Source organism: Eublepharis macularius, chromosome 14 (genome assembly GCF_028583425.1).
Source record: "Eublepharis macularius isolate TG4126 chromosome 14, MPM_Emac_v1.0, whole genome shotgun sequence".
Taxonomy (NCBI): Eukaryota; Metazoa; Chordata; class Lepidosauria; order Squamata; family Eublepharidae; genus Eublepharis; species Eublepharis macularius.
Genome location: NC_072803.1, coordinates 56,659,026 through 56,683,086, shown reverse-complemented (window position 1 = coordinate 56,683,086; position 24,061 = coordinate 56,659,026). Strand labels below are relative to the sequence as shown.

The following is a 24,061-nucleotide window of genomic DNA, read 5'->3' as shown; positions in this document are numbered from 1 at the left end:
GACTCTTTTTGATTTTGCTACTACAGACTAACACGGCTAACTCCTCTGGATCTACTACCGTCATGGATGCAGTGAGTTTGGTATTTGTAAATGAAACTACCTGCCTGGAAGAGCCATAGCCTCTGACAAAAGCAGGGCTTTTTTTCAGCTGGAACACAGTGGAACGGAGTTCCAGAACCTCTTGAAAATGGTCGCATGGCTGGTGGCCCCGCCCCCTGATCTCCAGACAGAGGGGAGTTTAGATTGCCCTCCGTGCCGCTCAGCGGCGCAGAGGGCAATCTAAACTCCCCCCTGTCTGGAAATCAGGAGGCGTGGCCACCAGCCATGCGACCATTTTCTCCAAGGGCAACCTACGGAGTTCCACCACCTCTTTTCCCAGAAAAAAAGCCCTGGACAAAAGAAAAGGGGATAGTTCTTAATGATCCTGGATACTGCCCCCAATATTTCTCCTAATTTTGGGGAAATGTTTTTGTGGCAGTGGAAGAGAAGAGCTTCCTGCCTAATTGGTGGGAGGGAGCAGTTGGGTCTCTGTGTGAAAAAGAAGAGGCACAGTGTCACCTGTTAGGGGATGCTCTAACACTGGGTTTCCTGGAATGAGCAGAGGGCCATAAAGGCTCTAGGATTTTTCCAAGGCATGCTCCCACTCATCTTTCCTTGTCTGCTGCCCCTTATAATTTATACGTTTGCCCTAAGACGGGGTCCCGAACCTTTTTGAGCCTGTGGGCACATTTGGAATTCTGATACGGTATGGTGGATGCAGCCACAAAATGGCTGCTGCAGGAGGTGGATGCAGCCACAAAATGGCTGCTGCAGGAGGTGGAGCCAGCCACAAAATGGCTGCTTCAGCTTCTGCCACAGCAATGTTTTTAAAAAATCTGTACAGCCAATCGAATCTCCAATGGCAAATCAGAATCCATGCTTGGCAAAAGCATCACCCAGCTCCATTCGCTTTCTAAAAACACTTGGCAGGCAGCAGGAAAGGTATCGGTGGACATGACTGTGCTTATGGGCACCATTTTTGGAGACCCCTGTCCTAGGACATCTTTGATCCAGATTTATGCCATTTCTTAAAAATAAACCAGTGCGTTTCTCTGGAGTGTCTATATCCTTTAATAAGGAGCAAACCTTTCCCCTTCTTCACCATCAGTGGAATGGTACAAATGCGTTTGGGGCTTCTTAAGGCCAAACTACATGTGAATTGATACCCTGAGCAGTTTTTATTGGTAAACAGCAGATGTAGGAAGGGCCTGAGGTAGATTGGGGACAACTCCACGGGTCCCCGTACCATTTTCAGGAACTTAAACAAACCTCTTGGACAGGTCTCCATTATCTCCATTACAAGGAAACATATAGGCAAACTGCATAATCACCTCAACCTCTGAGGCAAATGGCAGCTCCGGGTGGTGGTGGTAGGCACAGGAAAGTAGCACAAATGGGGAAGGCCTAATTCCCCTTTCCCATCATGGCACAGCCCTGATCCAACTCAGCCCCACCCAGCCCACAGCTGCTATTTACCAATTCAAAAGTGAAGTTGAGAACATTCAAGGACCTTCCTGTAGCTTCTCTTATCTGAGTCAGTTCGCTGTTTCTTCTTGCTTGACCTTAATTTTACTTCAATCCAGAGGTTTTTGTGGGATCACCCTAAGTTTTATCACTGCTGATTCCACTGTCCAGGATTCAAACCCACAGCTGTTGCAGAGGGACCCAGTTGCACACACACACACATTCAACAAACACCACCACCATCACCACCAAATATTTGCGGGAAAGTTCTGTGCTCTCTGAGGCTGAATTTCTCGGCGCAGCCAGCGGCCAGAAGAGCAGAAGAGTTCCTCAAGATGTCGTATCTAGGGCCAAAAAGTTGCCACCATAGCTTTGACTTCCGGAGGAGCTGGGAGAGAACTTGGAAGAACGACAAAGGATGCTGTCCCTCTCTCCGCCACCCCACCTGCACTCATGTGGTGTGTTCTTCTACCCACTGGCAAAGCCTCCTGGCATAGTGAGAGGGGCTAACGGTGGAAAAAGACCGTCCTCGATACCGGATGCTTTTCCAAAGATGCTCCAACTTCTTGCGGAAGCCGTACACTGTGAAGAGATCAATGATACCCACAAAGTAGCGAAATTCAGGCCCGTCGATCACGTGCAAGGGATTCCTGGAATCAGGCAGGAGGCGTCTGTTCTGAGTCATGCGGAGGCAGGAGTCGGCGATGTTTGTAAGGCTGCCCTCCATTCCAGAGAGAGTCTTGGGCAGCTGTTCACAGCTACTTGCCTGTGACAGGTAAGTTATCAGGGCCTCCTGGAAGAAATCGTTGTGGTCAGCAATCCCCGCATGCAAGTCAAAGTTGGATTTCTGCAACATGTAATATGCCAGAAACTCGTGTAAGCTGCTTCCAGTGTAATTACTAATCTGGTCAGCGCTGGAGGTATATTGCATAACTGAAGACAAGCAAGCCAGATCGGTGGGTTCTGTGCCTCCATGCAGAAGGGAGCTGTGAGGGTTGAGCGACCTGTTGGAAGGAACCAATGAGATCCATAGAGCGGTAAGAAGGGAGATAAGGGGAGGCCCAGAAGTAAAGCACCTCCTTTGTATATAGACAGTCCCTGGTATCTCTGCTTATGAAAGACCTGAGGTCACAAGACAAGGCAAAGACCTTGGAGAGCACAGAGGGCCACCCCTGGTCAGTTCACACAATTCTGGGTTAAACGGGGAAAAGGGTCTGACTCAGTCCACGACTTGGGGGGGGGGGAAACGCCATGACAAACTAACTAAATACAAGTAATAATACAGCTAGGAGTAATAAACCAATGAAAGAGTACAATGATATTCATTTAATGATGGGGAGCAAGAATGTACCTTGTCACAGCACCTGAAACTCCTAGCCAGGCCGTGACGCGAGCCCCCAGACTAGGGTCGGCATATCTGGCTTGTAGAATTCCTGGAAGTTTGGAGGTTGAGTTTGGGGACAGCAGAACTTAGGAGGGAGCTCAGAGCCAAGCTACAAGTGACACCTGACACAGGTTGGACACTTGTCAGCTTCCCTCAAGTTTTGATGGGAAATGTAGGCATCCTGGTTTTACAGCTTGGCTCTCCATTACAGCTGCAAGACCAGGACGCCTACATTTCCCATCAAAACTTGAGGGAAGCTGGCAAGTGTCCAACCTGTGTCAGGCGTCACTTGTAGCTTGGCTCTCAGTGGGATGTGATGTCACGGGCTTTGCCTTCTGAAGTTGCCAGTTCCTCCAAGGGAAATGATCTCTGGAGTCTGGAGTTCAATTGCTCTGGGAAAATTCCAGACTCCACCTGGAGGTTAGCAACCCTACTGTACTCGCTAGGCTTGCCAACTCCAGCTTGGGAAATTCCTAGAAATTTGGGAGCCGAGCCTGCAGAGGATGGAGTTTGGAGAGCGAGCTCAATGGGGTTATGATGCCATAGAGTCCACCTTCCAAAGCCTGATCCCTGTAGTCTGGAGATTGGTTGTAGTTCCAGAACTCCAGGCTCCACCTGGAGGCTGAGTTAACACAACAGAGGTTCCTCCGGAGCACAAAAGCAGCAAACAGGAAGGATCCTCCCTGAGCTGGAAGAAAATGCAGAAAATGCAGTACTCGCAGTATTACACAATAACTCACAGATGAGCCCCCGTTCCCCTGGCTTTTCGTACACAATGCAAAACCGAAAGGCTTTTTACTCAAATGAGAGGGCTGTATCATAGGGATGGGGTCTCAGATGCTTCGTGAATGAGTTAGGGACCATAGACTTATATACAGGGCTTTTTTTCAGCTGGAATGCAGTGAAACGGAGTTCAGGAACCCCTTGAAAATGGTCACATGGCTGGTGGCCCTGCCCCCTCATCTCCAGACAGAGGGGAGTTTGGATTGCCCTCCGTGCTGCAGCATGGAGGGCAATCTAAACTTCCCTCTGTCTGGTGATCAGGGGGGCGGGGCCACCAGCCATGTGACCATTTTCAAGAGGTTCCAGAACTCTGTTCCACCGTGTTCCAAATGAAAAAAAGCCCTGAATGACATAAATAAATAAATAATCTTGTATAATTATATTTAAAGCGACTAGTGCGATAAGTGAATAAATAAGTTATACACAATCATATACAATCTTTTTACAACATTATATTGTGTTGTGGAAATCTCTGTATTGCACTGTGGAAGACTGACAGGAACACGAGTTTATATTTGTAATAGAGCTATTTTTGATACTGATTTAAAGTTATCACCGTTGGAACTCTTGGAATACCTTTTGCTACATTTAGATGAGTATGATTGTCTTTTGTATAATGTTATAAAAAGACTGTATATGATCATGTACAGGGCTTTTTTTCAGCTGGAATACGGTGGAACGGAGTTCCAGCACATCTTGAAAATGGCCACATGGCTGGTGGCCCCACCCCCTGATCTCCAGGCAGAGGGGAGCAATCTAAACTCCCCTCTGCCTGGAGATCAGGGGGCGGGGCCACCAGCCATGTGGCCATTTTCGCTGAGGGCAATTTAAACTTTAAAAAACTCCCCCCTTGTTCCAGCTGACCCAAAGTGATGCCATTGTGTGGTCCTGAGTTCCACCATCTCTTTTCACAGAAAAAAGCCCTGATTGTATATAACTTATTTATTCACTTATTGCACTAGTCACTTTAAATATAATTATACAAGATTAATACTGTGAGTTATTGCATTTTCCTCCAGCTCAGGGAGGGTTCTTCTTGTTTGCTCCACCTGGAGGATGGCAACCCTACCCAAGACATTCTTGCTTCTAGCACTCACCTTTTCGTCCTGGCAATGATGTTAGCCAGGGTCCGGTTTATGGCCTGCTCGTCCTCATGGAGGGGCTGAAATGCCACCAGGAGGCTGTAATCCATCACATCTAGCTGTTTTAGGAACTGTGTGTCCAGCTCCACTTGATGCATAAACCAGGCACGCTGCTCATCTAGCAAGCAAGAGAGCACATTGACTATGAGAGTGTCTCTACACAAGACATCTTACAAAGGCAGGGGTGGGCAATTGTTTTGGCTCGGGGGCCACTTTGTGGGAGCAGAGGTTAGCGGAGGGCCGCACCTTTTAAAATGATTGCATTCATTAGTTAACTTTGCATTTCAGAAAAGGTATAAATTGTATCATAAAAATCAATAAATATAAATTAAATAAAATAGTGGTAGTTTTATTCAATTTATTTTTTGTGCTTATTTCATATCATCTATAGCTGCAAGCACATTTAATTTTAGAATCAGTTTAATGAGACAAATATACCCTATCACACTTTTCTACTGTCTTGGCGGGCCACAAAAAACTCTGTAGCGGGCCGCATGTGGCCCGCGGGCCGCAATTTGCCCACCCCTGTACAAAGGGAAAGATCTTACACTTGTTCTCCCGTTGTGGATACACATACACTGCTAGGGAGAAAGAGGACACTTGAATATAAGACCACACAGAAAGTAAGTCACTTGAGCATCCCTGTGTAAGATGTTTTGTGTAGAGAGACTCTGAGTCTCTCTATACATTACTAAGTAACCTAGGGACACTCAAGTGAACCTCATTTCACGTGTCCCCTCTCCAACTTTCCTTGCACTCACTCGCATAGTCACACTTCAGTTTGCTCCATGTGAATTCATTCACACATTTGATATCAACTTTCCCCCACATCCATTCATGGAAATGCAGATCTTGACACTTTCTCACACCTTAAAGAAATGCAAACTGGCAATTCAAAGGAGCCTACAGTACTTGTTCTCGCAGTGAAAACAGAGCTGAATTGACACTTTGTCCTCCGGAATCACTTGCAGATGCAGCCACACAAAGGCAGCTCCCTTGAAAGTGGCATTCACATGCACCGAGGGAGAACAGCCTGCATGTGCATTGAGGACTACAATACAATCCTGCACTTGAGCTTCCCTCAGTACTTAGTAACACGTAGAGAGACTCTATGACTTGGAAAGAGCAGAGGGTGGAGAAGAACTGCCCAGCAAGTGGATGCCGATGCATCAAGCTTGCTCCCAGCCATCAGTGGTACGGGAGGAAATCAGCATCCCCTTTTGGATCTGAGCTGCAGCTGGCCAGCTCCAGACCAAGAGCCACAAGAGTGTGGGCTTGGATCCTGTTGCCATCCAGGCCCCAGCAGGGATGAGGGTATTTCACTGGGGTCCACAAAATACCCTGGATTAGTCATGGCTAAGAGTGGCATTGGGGTGGGTGGGGGGGCGTATTCTTGAAGACAGCAAAGGCACAAGGTGATAATTAGCTGTCACCCACATGGCAGTCCCAAACTGCAGCCTCCCACAAAGCAGGAGATCCATCACAAATTTCCCAGGGACTTATCTGATATGACCTGTAGGCAGCCATTGCAATGCCGGAGGAAGCCCTCGTGGGATGTATGTGAATTTTGCACACAAATCAGAAGCTACATTTTGAAACAGAGCAAAAAAGGGAGTCTTGGACCGTTTTAACACATCTTTAAAATAGCACAAGAATCACCAAATGCTGGTGGCTTCGTCGTACGATTTCTGATGTCCCCCCATCATGATGCCATTTTTGTGGCACCCTCATAACTGCCTGCATCCTGGTGACATCAGAAGTCGTGCTACAAAGTCTCCAGTGTTCAGTGAGTTTTGTGCTATTTTAAAGATGTGTGAAAACGGCCCGATCTGGTGTTGACGAGTGCTGGAAGCCTTCAGCCGATCCATAACCAGTCAGTCTTGGAGACCATATAAGAATGTCCTGGGGTTGTTCATGTATCAGAGTCAGTGCCTACAGTATGTTTTACTGTACATGGACTCAGTGACTTTTATCAAGGTAGAAACTGCCTATCTAAACTAGAGGTGGGCACGAACCGAAATACGAACCAAAGTTTGTCATGAACCGGGCCATTTTTTTGGTTCACAAACTGTTGGTTCGTCAGAGGGCATTTCTGACGAACTGCGACGAGCCACAACAATTTTTAGTGACAAACCGAGAAATGAACCAAATGAACCGTCATTTGGTTCATTTCTCGGTTTGTCCCTGCAGACAGCCTGGCACTGATCAATCAGTTTCCTAGGCAACAGGGAGGGGATGGGCTTTCTGCAGACCTTCTGCTGCCCCAGAAGTGACGTGTTCACAAACTAAATGAACTGGTTCACTTTCAAGGGAGCTGCCTTTGTGTGGCTGCATCTGCAAGTGATTCCGGAGGGCAAAGTGTCAATTCAGCTCTGTTTTCACTGCGAGAACAAGTACTGTAGGCTCCGTTGAATTGCCAATTTGCATTTCTTTAAGGTGTGAGAACCAGTTCATGCTAGTTTGTGGTTCATGAAACATGACGAACCACGAACAGCAACGAACTGCCATTTTCCCAGTTCATACCCATCTCTAATCTAAACCAATTTGACTTTTATTAAAAAGTGTGCTTTTAAAAAAGAGAGAGAGGGAAGGTTCCTTTATTGTTACATCATGTGTTCCAGTACTGAGACCAGAGTGGCAATTGTTTTGGGACCTGCAGGCAAAGGCTGTGCCCCCCAGCCAGCCCACACAAGGAACAGGCGAGAGAAAAAGAACTTACCAAGGCAGATGGTCTTTCCTTCAAAGTTGAGATCCTTAAAAACCATGATTATATGACTGCCCTCCTCCAGGGAAGCTTCTACCCAGCGATCAAGTTGACAGCCCTTAATATCATACCTTCAAGTTGGGGGGAAGGGGAGGAGAAAAAAGAAAGAAGCACCTTCCTATGGCATGCTAGAAAGCAAAGATTAGCTAAATACAGGTCTGACTATGTTGCTTCAACATAGAAATCTAGCTCTTCAAGGTGAAGACTCTGCTACAACTAGCATCAGCTGTGGGCCTCGCTAAGCATAATAACAGCAGACCCATGTGTTAGAGCAAAGGAGAATATGTGTATGGAAGGGGGCATTTCATGCATGAAAGAGGCAGGTGGGACGGTGCTGATTCCTTCCCTTGACAACACCCCTGCCGCAAACCCCTTTTCCCAGGTGCTTTCCTCAAAGCAGAAGTAAGACCCACCCCTCCCAAAGAAAAAATGTTTTTTTGGGGGGGGAACAAAGGGGGCAGCGTTCAGCATTTCTTCTCACCCACCAGTTTTCCATGTGAAGTCACTCCAATCCCATTACCCACAGCACAGAGATTGGACCGTTATTGCAGCTAGCTGAGAAGTTGGAACTAGGCTTCTTAAAGTCAACAGACTTCTGCCCGGTGACATTGCAGAAATCTCTTTTTCTGCCAGTGGATGCCAAAGATACACATAGGGCCAAGCTACAAGTGACGAATGACACTTGAACGGCAAGTGAACAGACTCACGTGTATTCCTCCCTGTTCACTTGTGCTCCACCTGCCCTCCACTTGATCATTATGTGATCAAGTGGAGCACAAGGGGAAAGCAAGTGAACAGAGAGGAATACACGTGAGTCTGTTCACTTGCCGTTCAAGTGTCATTCATCACTTCTAGCTTGGCCCAGAGAGTGCCCTGCCCCACAGATCTTAGGGGGAGGAAGGACTGCATCCCGGCTAAGCCAATCCCCAAAACAAACACTGTCCAAATCCAACCGCAGCCTCTACAACCACCTGTAGCTGCCGCAAACCACACTCAGCTCAAACTTGGCCAGTCACTCACCGCTCAACAATCCTCTCGTGAGGGTAAAAGACACTTTGCATGATGATGAAGTATTTCTAGAGAGAAAAGAGGGAAAGAAAACAAGTCTAAGTTTATTAGCAGACAAGTCACACATGCAGCTTCTGGCATGGCATGGCCCTCTCTGTCTCAGTAGCCTTGAAAAGGTGATAAAACACACTATCCTTATCATGCCAAAGAGGATTATACTACCATTGTGACGCAAGAGGGCTAGGATTGCCAGCTCCAAGTTGATAAATTCCTGGAGATTTAGGGGATGAAACCTGGAGAAGGCAGGGTTTGGGGAGGGAAAAAACCCAGCATGATATAAGCCTATAGAGTCCACCCTCCAAAGCAGCCATTTTCTCCAGGGGAACTGATCTCTGTAGCTGGAGATCAGTTGAAATTCTGGGAGCTCTTTAGCCCCCACCTGGAGGCTGGCAATCCTAGGGCTATACCACATTAAAAGCTGCTCCTTTTAGAATGCTCTCTTTCTGCAGCTGTTTTTCCTGCCTGCTGTTATGACCACTTTCCACCTCTTCCATGATGGCATACTAAAAAAAACAAAATAAAATTTCATGCCAAGAAAAGGAGAATTAAGTCAGCATTTTTAAAAAAGGCTCACAAAATTAAATCCACTATTCACACATGAGCATGTGTGTATAAAAATAATCAGGACACTGAAGCTCTATTCCACAGAAAATCTTGATCAGACTGCTTATAAGATTTCACTTGCCATAGAATCAAGGGCTTCATTTAATGTATTTTTTTCAAGTATTGTCAGGATTGTTAGCAGAGAGCACAGTAAGCAGAGCAACATGGACTACAGGATCCTGCATTGCAGTGTGCGTGTTGGAGAGACTTAGACTCAGCAGCACCTTGGTTAAGCTTTAGAAAAGAAATGAGAGTTCTTTATTGTGGGAACTTCATAGAGAATAGGGAAGATGAGAGATAGATCTCTGTCTAGCGATCACGCCAGTAGATGGCGTGATGGAAGGTCCTGAATCCATGATGCAAAATGGAGAGTGTGACAAAGAGGAAGAAGAGGTGGCCCGAAGAGGAAGTCCCTGAGAATAGCATTCTATACACCAAAGAATAGTGTCAGGACAGTTGGGAGCAAAAAGGTAAACAGATCCTTAACTCTTTGGTCTGTCCTCCTCTGAAAGCTGAGTAAGAGGCAGCTTGGTCCTCCTCTTCTTAGAAGGATATTATCTAAATCTTTGATGCTGGGGTAGAAAAGTGGGGTGGAGCGGAGAAGCCCAAAGAGGCTGCGAGATGGTATGCCTCTTCAAAGGTGGGCTCCTTTGTGGAGCAGTGATGGCTCAGCACACAGGTAAACAAGTTGCTGGGAGTTCTGTGGATGAAGCTCTTGGCAGTTTTTTTCTTGAAAAAATCCAACACACGGGGACACAATTGTTGTCAGGATTAAAGTGCAAAGGGGTGTGTTTATGTTAAACTTTCCTCCCTGCACAGTTTTCCCAAGTTGCTTTTTCCCCTACTGACAGAAACATATAGATATTCACATCAGATCTTGTACACGTTTGTCCCCATGGAATAATTGTCGTTCCATGGGGACAAACATGCTGGGGTATTACTGGTCTTTTCCAAAGGAACGCTAGTAGAATTCTTGCTGCTGTCACTGCATGTATAATAAATATTTCTGATCTTTATCCAAATCTTCCGGTACACAGAATTCAAACCCAGATGTCCCCAGCCCTAATCTGATCCTACACTACACGCATCATCTTAAGCCAGCGGCAGAGAACTCCCCCCCCCTGTTCAAATAACTGGTGCAAATTCATGCATCGTGTGCGAGAGGCAGTATTGTGTAGTGGTCAGAGTGTCAGACTAGGATCTGGGAGAACTGCGTTTGAATCCCTACTCTGCCACGGAATCTCACTGGGTGACCTTGGGACAGACACACACTCTCAATCTAGCCTACTTCACAGGGTTGTTGTGAGGATAAAATGGAGGAGAATGATGTGAGCTGGTTTAGGTCCCCACCGGGGAGGAAGGCAGGGTAAAAATGAAGTAAAATAAAATAAAATAATTAATGCATGCATAATTCATTAAAGTCACGATTAAATGATTAAAGTTCCAAGAATCAGAGGATAGACTTAAAAGTTCTTGACAGCAACTTTTTAAGGGAACCTACCTTCTTCTCTTGAGGAACAATTATACTGTGGACTCCTATAGAAATGAAGAAAACGCACAAGTGAGAGGGGAAAAGGTTCTATCCCAACCCCCTAAGATTATTGTTGCTGATTTTTAGGCTGCCTTAATTCATAAAGGGCCCTGCTGAATCACACCGAGGGTCAATCCAGTCTACCATCCTGTGTCCCACAGTGGCCAGCCAGCCCTGCAAGGAGAGCATGAAGGCTGCAGTAGATTCAAAGATACACTGCCTCTGAACATGGAGGTTTCATTTAGCCGTCATGGTTAATAGTCCTGGACAAACCTCCAGCCTCCTCCTAAAGCCACCTAAACTAGCAGCCTTCTTGTGACAGCAGGATCCATAAGGTCACCGCCTATTGTACCAAGGAGCAGGGCTTTTTTTCAGCAGGAACGCAGTGGAACGGAGTTCCAGCATCTCTTGTAAATGGTCACATGGCTGGTGGCCCCGGGGTGGGGCCACTGGCCATGTGACCATTTTCACCGAGGGCGATTTAAACTGTAAAAAACTCCCCCTTTGTTACAGCTGACCCAAAGTGACGTCATTGTGCGGTCCTGGGAGATGCACATGCACAGGTAGTGCCAGGGGCACCACCTCCCGCCAAGAGTTGCCCCCTGTGCTGGCAACCCACTGAGTTCCACCACCTCTTTCCCCAGAAAAAAAGCCCTGCCAAGGAGTGTTAATACTGCTGGGTCTGCTTCTTACCGAGGAATTTGACAAGAAAGGAGTGGGGGTATCGCTCCAGGTGCTCAAAGTATTTGGCCAGGTTTGAGAGGAGGAAACGGATTTCTCGCTTGCTCTGCGTCTTCAGGAAAAAACGCTTATCGTTGCTGTGGAGAAGGAAGATGGTTACCATGCTAGTGACCAAGGTGAGATTCCTTGGCCCAATTTGCAATTGATTACTGACACCATGTATGTTCCTGCACCCAGTTTTGTAAGTTTCTTTAGCAATCATGCAAGCAATTATAGGCCCTGACCTAGATAGCCCAGGTGAGCCAGAGAAGCTAAGCAGGGTCAGCCTTGGTTAGTAATTGGATGGGAGACCTCCAAGGAAAACCTGAGTTGCAGAGGCAGGCAATGGCAAACCACCTCTGTTAGTCTCTTGCCATGCAAACCCCACCATGGGGTTGCCATGTTAGCTATCACTTAAGGGCACTCTCCACCACCAGCAAGCTTTCAAAGGGCACAATATCTCACTTTTCTGTTTTCCAGGGCTTTTTTTCTGGGAAAAGAGGTGGTGGAACTCAGTGGGTTGCCCTCGGAGAAAATGGTCACATGGCTGGTGGCCCCACCCCCTGATCTCCAGACAGAGGGGAGTTTAGATTGCCCTCCGCGCTGCTCGGCGCAGAGGTCAATCTCAACTCCCCTCTGTCTGGAGATCAGGGGGCGGGGCCACCAGCCATGTGACCATTTTCAAGAGGTTCCGGAACTCCGTTCCACCGCGTTCCAGCTGAAAAAAAGCCCTGCTGTTTTCAGTGGAGTACAGCTGTTAAGGAAAATTGAGGGGCTAGGATTCAGTACTTCTTACTCACGCGCTCCGTTTTTGTTTGTTGTTTAAAACACGATCACCTTTTTACAGGTGAACAGATGGAGACATGAACATACGGACCCCCCCCCCCTACTCCATCATGTCTAATTTGGCCTTGAGAAAAAGCAGTTTGGCAGTTTTACAAGAGACAGATTGAAATATGGCAGAAGATAAAGCCTCAGGCTATCTAGGGTCTCTCTGGACCTGATGTGGACAGAGAATTTCCTGCCCTAGGGGAGTATCTCTTCGCATATTTGCTTACACTTTGGCTGCATATTTGTAGATAAAAGTAAATGTTACGGTTTCCTTATGCTGCATCTGTGAATTTAAGGCTCTCTTATTGCTGCTGTCAGTGGCTGTTGTACTGAATTTTACGGCTGGTTTCATTTTAATGGCAGGCTTTGATTTGATTTTATGGCTGTTTCTTTGATAAATGTTTTCATTATTGATCTTATCTTGTATTCTTTGTGTGATGTTGGATGGAGCTACCTCGTGAGTCCCATGGGTTAGGTGTACAGACTATAAATTTGTTAATTATGAACACATCCATCCAGGAAACTCAAACAGGAATGTACAAGTATGTGTTTGTTTTGGTTCTCAAACCCTTATTGTTTTGCCCCTTTGTTGCAGCCATTCCTAACCGCTTTGTTTCTTCCATCCTTTTTTTACACTATGCATCATTTATATACAACTAACACTAAACAGTTAAAAGGAGAAAATTTGGTGGCAAAGAAGTAGAAAGTGACATGCAAAGAGTGATCTAGGAGTTGGATTGGCGCAATATTAAAAGGATTATCAAGTCGAAACGGCAGGTCCAAAACTATCCCTAAATGTAAGCCAATAGTGCTGCCCTTGGGACATCTCCCCAAGATTAGTTCTTGGGCTGAGCCACCCGATTGATAATTTGGAGCAGCACTATTATTTATTTATTGAGGAACCCCGTGGTGCAGAGTGGTAAGCGGCAGTACTGCAGCCCTAGCTCTGCTCATGACCTGAGTTCGATCCCGGCGGAAGCCGGGTTCAGGTAGCCGGCTCAAGGTTGACTCAGCCTTCCATCCTCCCAAGGTCGGTAAAATGAGTACCCAGTTTCCTGGGGGTAAAATGTAGATGACTGGGGAAGGCAATGGCAAACCACCCCGTAAAAAGTCTGCCAAGAAAACGTCGTGATTCAACGTCCTCCCGTGGGTCAGCAATGACTCGGTAATTATCTTTACCTTTACCTTATTTATTTATTTGACTTCTAGCCCACCCTCTCCACAAGTGGGCTCAGTGTGGGTTACAACAGGTTACAACATACATTTAAAATCACAATAAAACCACAGCATCATGATGATCATAAAATACATTAAAATACAGTTCCCAAGATAGCAGACCATACCATCCATCCCTGCCAATGGTGCACAAGGGGGAAGGAGGAGACAGCCATTCTGGTCACATTATGACTCATGTAGGGGGCTGAGATTACTATACAGTCCCCTTCCCAACAGGAGACTGGTAGGGAGGCTCACCAATGGATACGAGATTGGCCTCAACCATATGCCTGGTGGAACATCTCTGTCTTACAGGCCCACTGAAAGGATAAGGGATCTTGGCGAGTCCAAGAGCCAAACTACAAGTGACGAATGACACAGGTTGGACACTTGTCAGCTTCCCTCAAGTTTTGAGGGGAAACGTAGGCAGCTTGGCAGAATGTTGGACAAGTGACAGTTGAGAAGTCCATTGGTCAGCAGTCGGAGAGCCAAGCTGCAAGACCAGGACGCCCACATTTCCCATCAAAACTTGAGGGAAGCAGACAAGTGTCCAACCTGTGTCAGGCGTCACTTGTAGCTTGGCTCCAAGTATCTACAGACAGAGTTCCACCAGATTGGAGCCGGACCAAGAATGTACCACCAGCATCAGTTCCCTCCAAGCCATTAGCAGCATGGGAGATAAACAGCCTGTGCTACCACTCACCATCTTGGATCCAGCTGGCATTAGTATGGGGCCCAGGAAGGGATGGGTGAACTTGGCTTGGGGTGACAAAAATACTTTAAACCAGTCCTGCTTCTTGTTACTTGGAGTGAGAACAAATCTGTTTGTGTTCCTATGTCCCTCTTGCAACCAGGACTCACTTACGTGAGAAAAAAGTTAGCAGTGCTCTTTGAGTTGGTGATGAACTGCAGGTACGCACTTTCGCAACTGAGAGACTGCTGGTAATCGCTGTCCACCATGCCAAGGAAATCCCTGAATCTGGAAAAAGCAGGGCCAGCATACGTCCGCATCTCAAAGCCCTGCACCAATACAGAACTGAGTTACACAACTGGGGAGGGGGTGAAAGAGGTTAATGGCGGGTGTCACAGAAACAGGAGCCCCTGGAGTGGGAAGAATCAGCCACAGAGCTCCTACCTTGGGCTACCAACTGCCTGCCCCCCCATACATCCCTTTTGCTGCCTCCCAACTGGGGTTGCAATTCTCTAGGTGGTGGCTGGAATTCTCCTGGGATTATAACAGACCACAGAGATCAGTTCCACTGGAGGAAATAGAAGCTTTGGAGGGTAGACTCTATGGCACCACATTAATAATAATAACATTTGATTTATATATCACCCTTCAGGACAACTTAACGCCAACTCAGAGCGGTTTACAAAGTGTTATAATTATCCCCACAACAATCACCCTGTGAGGTGGGTAGGGCTGAGAGAGCTCTGAAAGAGCCGTGACTGACCTAAGGTCACCCAGCTGGCTTCAAGTGGAGAAGTGGGGAATCAAACCCAGCTCTCCAGATTAGAGTCCGGCTGCTCTTAACCACTACACAAAACTGTTTTAGGATTGCCAGCTCCAGGTTGGGAAATTCTTGGAGATTTTGGGAGTGGAACCTGGCGAGGATGGGATATAGGGACAGGAGGAACCTCAGCAGGTTACAACAACAACAACAACAACAACAACAACAACAACAACAACAACACTGCACTTATATACCACTGTTCTAGACAGATTAGTGCCCTGTTCGGAGCAGTGAACAAACTCCATGTTATTATTATCCCCATAATACAGCTGGGGAGCTGGGGCTGAGAGGAGTGACTTACCCAAGGTCATCTGCTGAGCTCATGGCAGTAGTGGGAGTTGAACCAGCCGAATATTGATTTGTAGCACTATGCTACAACATAATGCCAGAGAGGCCACCCAGCAAAGCAGCCATTTTCTCTAGGAGAACTTGTCCTCTCTATGCTCTACCCCTAAAATCTCCAGGAATTTCCAAACACAGAGTTGGCAACCTTAAAATATAGCCCCAAGGAAAGCATCGTGCAGATTCAGGGACTATACATGTTTTCCCTGCAAAATGTATTCTGATTGTGTTCTCAGTGAGGGAACAAAATGAGAGAGCCATTCTGCTGTAGTGGATAGGATTGAGAGACACAGGTTCGAATTCCCACTCTGCCACGGAAACTTGCTGAGTGACCTTGGGTCAGTCACACAGCGTAACCAGGGTTGTTGTGAGCAGAAGGATGTAAGCTGCTTTGGATCCCTATTGGGTAGAAAGGCAGATTATAAAAGGAGTAAAATAAAGCAAAAATAAATGATGTATGCACAGAAGTGAGGGTTGCCAGCTCCATGTTAGGAAATACCTGGAGATTGGGGGCGGGGGGGGGGGCGCTAGGGAAGGTGGAGTTTGGGGAGGGACCTCAGCGGTGTATAATGCCATACAGTCCATCCTCCAAAGTTGTCATTTTCTTAAGGGGAACTAGAAAAGAGTCTGGTAGCACCTTTAAGACTAACCAACTTTACTGCAGCATAAGCTTTCGAGAACCACAGCTCTCTTTGTCAGAGGCATGGGGAACTGATCTCTAGTCTGGAGATAAGATGAAATTCCAAGAGATCTCCAGGATCCACTTGGAGGTTGGCTGTTGTGGACCAGCCCAGACGAGCAGAGCAAAGAGATTCAGAGGACCCTTCTGAGGAAGGAGCAGCCGGCAAACCAGACAAACCTGACTCAGATCCATGGCCAGTGGTAGAGGGACTGCCGGAGGAGGTGTTATCGGAGAGCCAAAACAGACGCTGCCAGTGTGCTCGATTCCTGAGTGCATTTAGGGGAGCAAAGGGAGCACGCTGGCAGCAGCAGGAGGAAGCGTGTTCCCCCCTTGCACTTGGGAGCAAAGCACGGTGGTGGCAATGAGAGGGACAGGAAGCTGATCTCACCGGCAGCTCCCTCTCCCTCTAAACCACTGCCAGGGTGCTTGGCTCCCGAGTAGGGTTGCCAGGTCCCCTGGCGGGGGATTGGGAGCCTGGCACTCACCCTCTGTGGTCTTCAGTGTATCTTCTGACATGCTCCCAGCATGCGTGATGACATCACTTCTGGGAAGTGACATCATCATGTGGGTCAAAGGGCGGCCCGGCGTGTACTCTCGTGCTCGCCAAAGGGCTGAATCACCCCCCGTGGGCTTGGCTCGGCCCAAAATGGGCCCGTTGCGGGGTCTGCTGCAGTAGGGCATAGAGGTGCGCCACACCACCCGGGGGTGCACTGCACTGCCGGGAGGGGCACCCCCCCCTGCTGGGCAGGTAAGTGGGGTTGGGGGGGAGGAGGTGGGGGCAGAGGATCTCCCGCCTCGGGCAGGGGATTGGCAAGCCTCCCGAGTGCATTTAGGGAAGCAAAGGGAGCACGCCTCCTCTCCCCTTGCTGCCCTAAGTGGGTGATGCAGCACAGGTGGCTGAGCAGTGTGAGGCTTAAAAGCAGCAGAGAAGGAAGTGGCTGTATGGAAGCAACATGTCTGCTGAGTATTTACCTTACTGCTTTGAGTTTGGAACTGAGTGACGCCTGACACAGGTTGGACACTTGTCAGCTTCCCTCAAGTTTTGATGGGAAATGTAGGCATCCTGGTTTTACAGCTTGGCTCTCCATTACAGCTGCAAGACCAGGACGCCTACATTTCCCATCAAAACCTGAGGGAAGCTGACAAGTGTCCAACCTGTGTCAGGCGTCACTTGTAGCTTGGCTCTGATTTCCTCATCTCCGACCCCAGCATGTTACTGTGGACTGGACTCTGGAATACCCCTTTGGACTTGAAGCTGTGAGTGCTGTCTAAACTGTGCCTGAGCCTTGGAACCGTGATTTGGCCTGCTCTGACAGCTTGGCAACTTCCCCTCTCTGCCGGTTGTGTAACTGGGACAGGGGCAACCCTGTCCTGGGCTGAGCTTTGGGCAAAGCAGGGCTGAGCTTTGGGACCTACCTTGTGGGCCTGTTTAAGCACTGCAGTAAAATCTGCCTCGTTGAGGATATCCTGGCAGAGAGAGAAAGGGGGAGAGGAAGCCGTGAGGTGCCAGGATCAAGAAAAACCATTCCTATCGACCATGTTTTTATCTGGCCTGTTGCAATTACTCATTTTCAGAAAACTTGCCAGGTTTTTCAATAAAACTAGGATAATTGTCTGTTAAAGGAACCTGAGTCAATTGGGAGTTTGACTCAATGGATTTGTTGGTTAAATCTGTGTACGAGGGGGGGAAACCCAGTTTTTTAAAGCAAAAAAGAATATTATCTGCATAGATGCAGGTGATGTTTTAAAATTAGCATTCTCCCTGTCTCTGTCCGCCAGAATGGGATACCTCTTCAAAGCCAGCACTTGCCATCTGCAGCTTTTAATGTTATTGTATCAAAGCTGACTCTTACAACATGGAAAAATGATTTTTTCCCCTCCCACTTTTCCCCAGGGAAATCAGAGAGGGATTATCCTTCTCCCCACTGATACCGCAGCCAAGCTCAGCTATAGTGATTAATAACCAATTAGGTACTGATAGCCCTGACAAAGTATTTTCTTAACTATGTATTTACTATAAGCAATTTACAGTTGCTCAATTGCTCTGAGAAGCTGTGTTTAGTTCCACTAGATGCTGCCAGCAGGAATTCCTGGCCCTGTCTTAGAGATAACATACAAGCAGGCACTGTGTGTGTATCGGACACATGCAGAAAGAATGCTTAAAAGGTAACAAACTTAAACAACAGCTGACTGTATAGGGCCGCACATGCGTGTTGTAAGAAAAGCTAACTCTGCACGTTAAAAGTTGCACATGTGTGCTAAATTTCTCACACTGCAATATCTGTCAAGCAATCATGTTATATTTAATTGCACTGATGACTTAATGTCATAAAGGCTATAAAGAACTTTGCTGCTCAGGGGAGGAGCAAAGGGAACCATTTTTCTGGCATCAAATTGCCTTGAGTCTCCTCTCCTCTTATTGCAATAAAAGTTGTTATCATAGGATCATAGGGTTGGAAGGGTCATCTAGTCCAACCCCCTGCACAATGCAGGAAATTCACAAATACCTCCCCTCCCCACAACCCCAGTCACCTTTACTTCATGTCCAGAAGATGGCAAAACACCATCAGGATCCCTGGCCTGGGGAAAATTGCTACCTGGCCTCAAGGTGGCGATCGGCCTCACCCTGGGCATGTAAGACGGGGCCACGAGAACTAAGCACAAATGTAATCCTGATGTTATAAATCACTCTCTCTACTCCAGCCCTTTGTGTCTAATTGGATAGGGCACAGAGGGGGCGGGGGTTTTCAGCATAACATCACCCCCATTTTATCCTCAGAAAAGTAGGTTAGGTTGAGGAACAGTAACTGGCCCAAAATCACCCAGTTAACTTTGTGGATGATTGGGGATTTGAACTCAGATCCCCCCATCCTAGTCCTGTACTTTCACCACTCTGACTCCTTGTTGCCCAACCCATTGGCAGCATCCTTAAAGTCAAAGCCCTTCATGGCCTTGGCCCCTCGTATCTATGAAACCTCCTCTCTTTTGACTGTCCACCTCATCAGCTTTGCTCATCTGAGCAGGGACTTCTGCAGGTACAAATGGGCAAAATCAGCAACTATCCACACATACACATTCCCTGTTCTGGCCCTCACCTTGTGGAATGGCCTGCCTGATGTTCAGAAGACTCCCACTTTTCTGGCTTTCTGCAAAGTATGCGAAACTGAATTTGTCAGGCGGGCTTTTCTACACAGGTAGAAAGGCTGCACCGTATCAAAATGGTTCAAAGAGATACTTTTAGAAAAGGGATAAGAACTGCCGACTATACTACTGCGTACTGACTGTTGCTGTAACCTATTGCATTGTTTACGGTATGTTCCATTTTTAGTTCAGATCGATTTACGCTATGTAATCTGCCTTGAGTCTGAGAAGGGCAAACTATAAATAATGAAAATAAAATAAATTGTCATTTAACTAATTAACTATAGTGGCCTTAAATTAAACTCATTTATTACATGGGTGCAGTTAACAAGCATTGTTGCACATGCAATTTAAGATCTTCAAAGTCTGCACTCTGTGTGTGTGTGCACAGGCTTGCACAACCAGGAGGGAACAAAGAGAAGTTACACTTGTGTGGTTTCCTCAGTGATCAATCCCCAATCCAGCAATAATTGCCAGATTCTACAACTGCAGAAACCCTGATGGGTTCTTTAAATAGGAGTGAATACACAGGGCCCGCCAGTGCATATTTTATGGGACCCTTTATTACAGTTCCCTTTTCCTTCCCTCTAAAGGAACACATGAAGTTGATTTACGCTGAGTCAAACCCATTGGGTCTATCAAGGTCAGCATTGTCTGCTCTGAGTGGCAGCAGTTCTCCAGGTCTCAGAACACCTCCTATCCGATCTGGAAATACTGGGGCTCAAACCCAATACCTTCTGCATGCAAAGGAGAGGCTCCACCTTACCCCAAATCATCGTAACCTTGGCCTTTCCCCAAATCATGGTTATCAAGTTCAATGCCTAATTGTGGCTCTTTTGTTGGGATTTAGCAAATGTTTTTGTTTCAGTCGTTAAAAAGTTAAACTGAGTTAATTAGTTAGTGAAACTTATTTGACTTTAACCAGGGCTTTTTTTCTGGGAAAAGAGGTGGTGGAACTCAGTGGGTTGCCCTCGGAGAAAATGGTCACATGGCCGGTGGCCCCGCCCCCTGATCTCCAGACAGAGGGGAGTTGAGATTGCCCTCCATGCCGCTCGGCATGGAGGGCGATCTAAACTCCCCTCTGTCTGGAGATCAGGGGGCGGGGCCACCGGCCATGTGACCATTTTCAAGAGGTTCCGGAACTCCGTTCCCCCGCGTTCCTGCTGAAAAAAAGCCCTGCCTTTAACCACTTAGGCTTCGAGTAAGGATTTCCGTCAGTGAAAGAGATGTCACTGTTCTTAATGAAGTAGAATTAGGATTCTGTATTGGGCGACCTGTTTATTGGGGGGACAATTAAGTGAAGATATATACTGATGTTTTATTGCTCTTTGTTCACAGTGTCCTCAGTCTTGAGTTTACCTTCTACTAGGAAAGACGTAGTCAGTTAGCCATTCCTTATTTTCTACCAATCTAACCCTATTTTTATCCTTTATGTAGTAAAATATCTTTACAGAGCTAAACTGGAGTGTGTCTGCTCTCATTAAATCCAATGCGCAATTTCTCATTAAATGCACAATTTCTGCTAAACTCTGCTAATTAACTATTAGCTAAACTCTGCTAATTAAGTATTAAGTATTTGTCTCCCTACACCTTTCCTCCCCTTCCCCAAATTATTGCTATAAGGATAGCAAAGCAGGACTCGCTTGCATTCCCTTTGGCCCCAGAGACACAAGCTGGTCTCCAAAGAAGTCCCATGCCCTCCAGGAAATGGAAGACTGTTCACAACACACAGGCCTTCCAGGCGATCTCCCATTTCTTGCTAGGAGGTGTGCCTAGAGGAGGAGGTAACAGGGGACTTGCTTCTCTTGAGCTCTGCTTTCTTCACTCTCCACACAACTAGCCTTGCTTTCAAAGTGTCTTTAGTGCCATCTGGGGAAAACCAAACCACAACAATAACGTGCTTGGACCATGCCAGATTTCTGCCAGACCGGTTGAAGGGAGCACAAGGGTAGCCAGTCCCAAAGACATGGTCCCAAATACACAGCCGTGGACAATTTCCCCTAAAGTCTCCTGGTGGGAAGAAACACACTCAGTGGCTGTGCAAGGTCACAGAGGAGTCCTCCACAGACACAGCCAGACCCTTGTGCCACAAGTGATGCTCACTGCTGTCCGTGGATTATCCATAGCCTCTTGAACCGCAGCCTTAAGGCCCTCTTTCAGCATGCACGTAAAGTCGTAGAATTCATGGCCACAGTTGATCTCAAAGAACCCCAAAAGTTTCCATTCTTGACGGATTCTCCAGAGGCGCCGGAGCTTTCCCGTCCCCCTATGCCTTTCAGATCCCTCTGCCTGCAGGGTGGGCGGGTGGGTGGGTGGGGACACAGAACAAGGAAGACGTTAGAGGAAGATTCACATCTAAGCTTTCTACCTTAATTCCTCCCCTTTCCTTGGGAACTGACACATGGTTGATCCATGATGGAATTCACACCCTTCCTCTCTGTCTCAACTCCCCCCACCCCTCCACTCCCTGCACAAATGAGCTGCAATTCACAAAAACTCATATTGCAATAAATGTTGTCAGTCCTTAAGGCACCACTGGACTCTAGTTTCACTTTGCAATGGCAGGCTGACATGGATACCCCTTTGCAAAATACATGCCTTCTAATAGATCATAGCCAAAAATGGGGCGATCTCACTCCCAGTGTAACGCCCAAACCTGCACCATGCACACTGCTGTACTGAGAGCCAAGCTACAAGTGATGAATTACACTTGCCTGGCGGTGAACAGATTCACGTGTATTCCTCCCTGTTCACTTGTGCTCCACTTGATCAAGTGGAGAGCAAGTGAATAGGGAGGAATACACGTGAATCTGTTCACTTGCCAGGCAAGTGTAATTCATCACTTGTAGCTTGGCTCAGTTTCTCCTGCAATTGTCTGTCTTCTACCAGTTTAAAGGGGGGGGGGCTGCTTTTGGTAGGTATGCTAATCAAAATAAAATCCTAACCATTATAATCGTGTTATCAACAGTTCAAAATACAGCGGGCAACACAATGCTAATGCTGTACAAAACTGGCAATGCTCAAAGACACCACTTATTGGCTGGAACAGCTGTGCCCATTCAGGACTCTCTGTTTCCCTGGAGGCATTATTTGTAGAGCATTATGGCTCTTACTTATGGTTGCCAACCCCCAGGTGCAGCTTGGAGGTCTCCCAAAATTACAACTGATCTCGAGACTAGAGAGAGAAGTTCCTGAGAGAAAATGGTATCTTTGGAGGATGGACTCTATGGCATTGTAACTTTCGGTTAGGAGTTTGGGCGTGATTCTGGATTCCTCCTTGTCTATGGAGGGCCAGATCGCGGCGGTGGCTCGGGTGGCCTTTTTCCACCTTCAGCAGGCCCGGTAACTGGCATCCTACCTCTCGGCCCAGGACCTAACGACAGTGATCCATGCAACGGTCACCTCCAGGTTAGACTACTGTAACTTGCTCTATGCAGGGCTGCCCTTGGACTTGATCCAGAGACTTCAACGGGTCCAGAATGCTGCTGCGCATGTTCTAACTGGAGCTTCATGTAGGACACACATTACACCTATCTTGCAGCAGCTTCACTGGCTCCCAGTAGAATTCCGGATCTGGTTCAAGGTGTTGGTTTTGACCTATAAAGCCCTAAACAGACTGGGACCAGCATACCTAAGGGACCGTCTCTCCCTGTATGTGCCCCAGAGAGCACTTCGTTCAACCGGAAAACATCTACTGGTGGTCCCTGGCCCCAGGGAGGCTCGGCTGGCCTCCACCAGGGCCAGGGCCCTTTCAGTCCTGGCCCCAACCTGGTGGAACTCTCTGTCTGAGGACACTCAGGCCCACCAGGATCTTGTATCATTTAGGTGGTCCTGTAAGACGGAGATGTTCCACCAGGCATACGGTGGAGGCTAATTTTAGTCCATCATTGCCAAGCCTTCCACCGGTCTCCCTCTACAAGGGGTATGGAGAGTCCACTCACGCTGGCTGCCCCGGAAGGGGTACAGTATTTTATCTGTTGCTGTTTTTATGATTGAGTTTAAGTTTTATTTTAATCAATGTTGTACCTTGCCCTGAGCCTGCTTGCAGAGACGGGGGGTTAAAAATAAAATAAATAATAAATTAATAAGCAGAGGTCCCTCCCCTCTCCAAACTCTGCCCTCCCTAGAGTTGGCAACTCTTTGCTTAAATAATCTGGCAAGGGGAAACAGAAACTGTTTCTTCTTACCCTCCACAATCTGACGAAGAGAACTGTGATTCTCGAAAGCTTTTGCAACAGTAAAGTTGATCAGTCAGGGGCTACTGGACTCTTTTCGATTTTGCTACTACAGACTAACACGGCTAACTCCTTTGGATTCAGAATCCAGACTCTGAGCCTGGGCAACGTGTTCAGAAGTTAACCTCCCCACCATTCATTTATTTGAAGGCCTGCCTGGAAACATGGCAGCCCAACTTAGAGCAGAAGACGGGCCATAGCCTTCCAAATGGGACTCCCACTCTGCCAGGCTGCCCGCCAGGTGCCTCTGAGCCGGTCCCCCTCTCCCAGCCTGATCTACCTCAAAGGGTTGATATGAGAGAAAGGAGAACCACATGCGATGCTCTGAGCTCCCTGGAGAAAAATGCACTGATAGGTAAAGAAACAGAAAGAAAGAAATTGTGCTGGGAGGAAAGATAATAAATGCTAGGAAAGGCTTTCTACGTACTTGGATTTCTGAAGAACCCATTACAACTGATGGTATGATGTCTTCTGAGGGAAACAAGCTGATAGGGGTGGAACGTGAATCCGATGGTTCTAATCTCCCTGGAAACCACAGAACCGGCTGGCACACGGAAATTCCTAGCAAGGTTAGGAGGGGAGATGCCTTCTGGGCAGTGCCAG

At 47.3% G+C, this 24,061-nt stretch overlaps 1 protein-coding gene across 1 annotated transcript; it reads right to left on the bottom strand.

Moving 5' to 3' along the window:
• Window positions 1-1,187: 1,187 nt before the first annotated feature.
• Window positions 1,188-23,906, bottom strand: PIP5KL1 (phosphatidylinositol-4-phosphate 5-kinase like 1). The gene is made up of 10 exons (XM_054997270.1): window positions 23,886-23,906; window positions 21,327-21,512; window positions 17,499-17,549; window positions 14,410-14,564; window positions 11,472-11,596; window positions 10,749-10,783; window positions 8,597-8,652; window positions 7,532-7,647; window positions 4,768-4,930; window positions 1,188-2,507 (listed from the first exon to the last, which is right to left on the bottom strand). Exons 1-10 carry the CDS (start codon window positions 23,904-23,906, stop codon window positions 1,955-1,957), a joined length of 1,461 nt encoding a protein of 486 aa, XP_054853245.1. The 3' UTR covers window positions 1,188-1,954.
• Window positions 23,907-24,061: the final 155 nt, after the last annotated feature.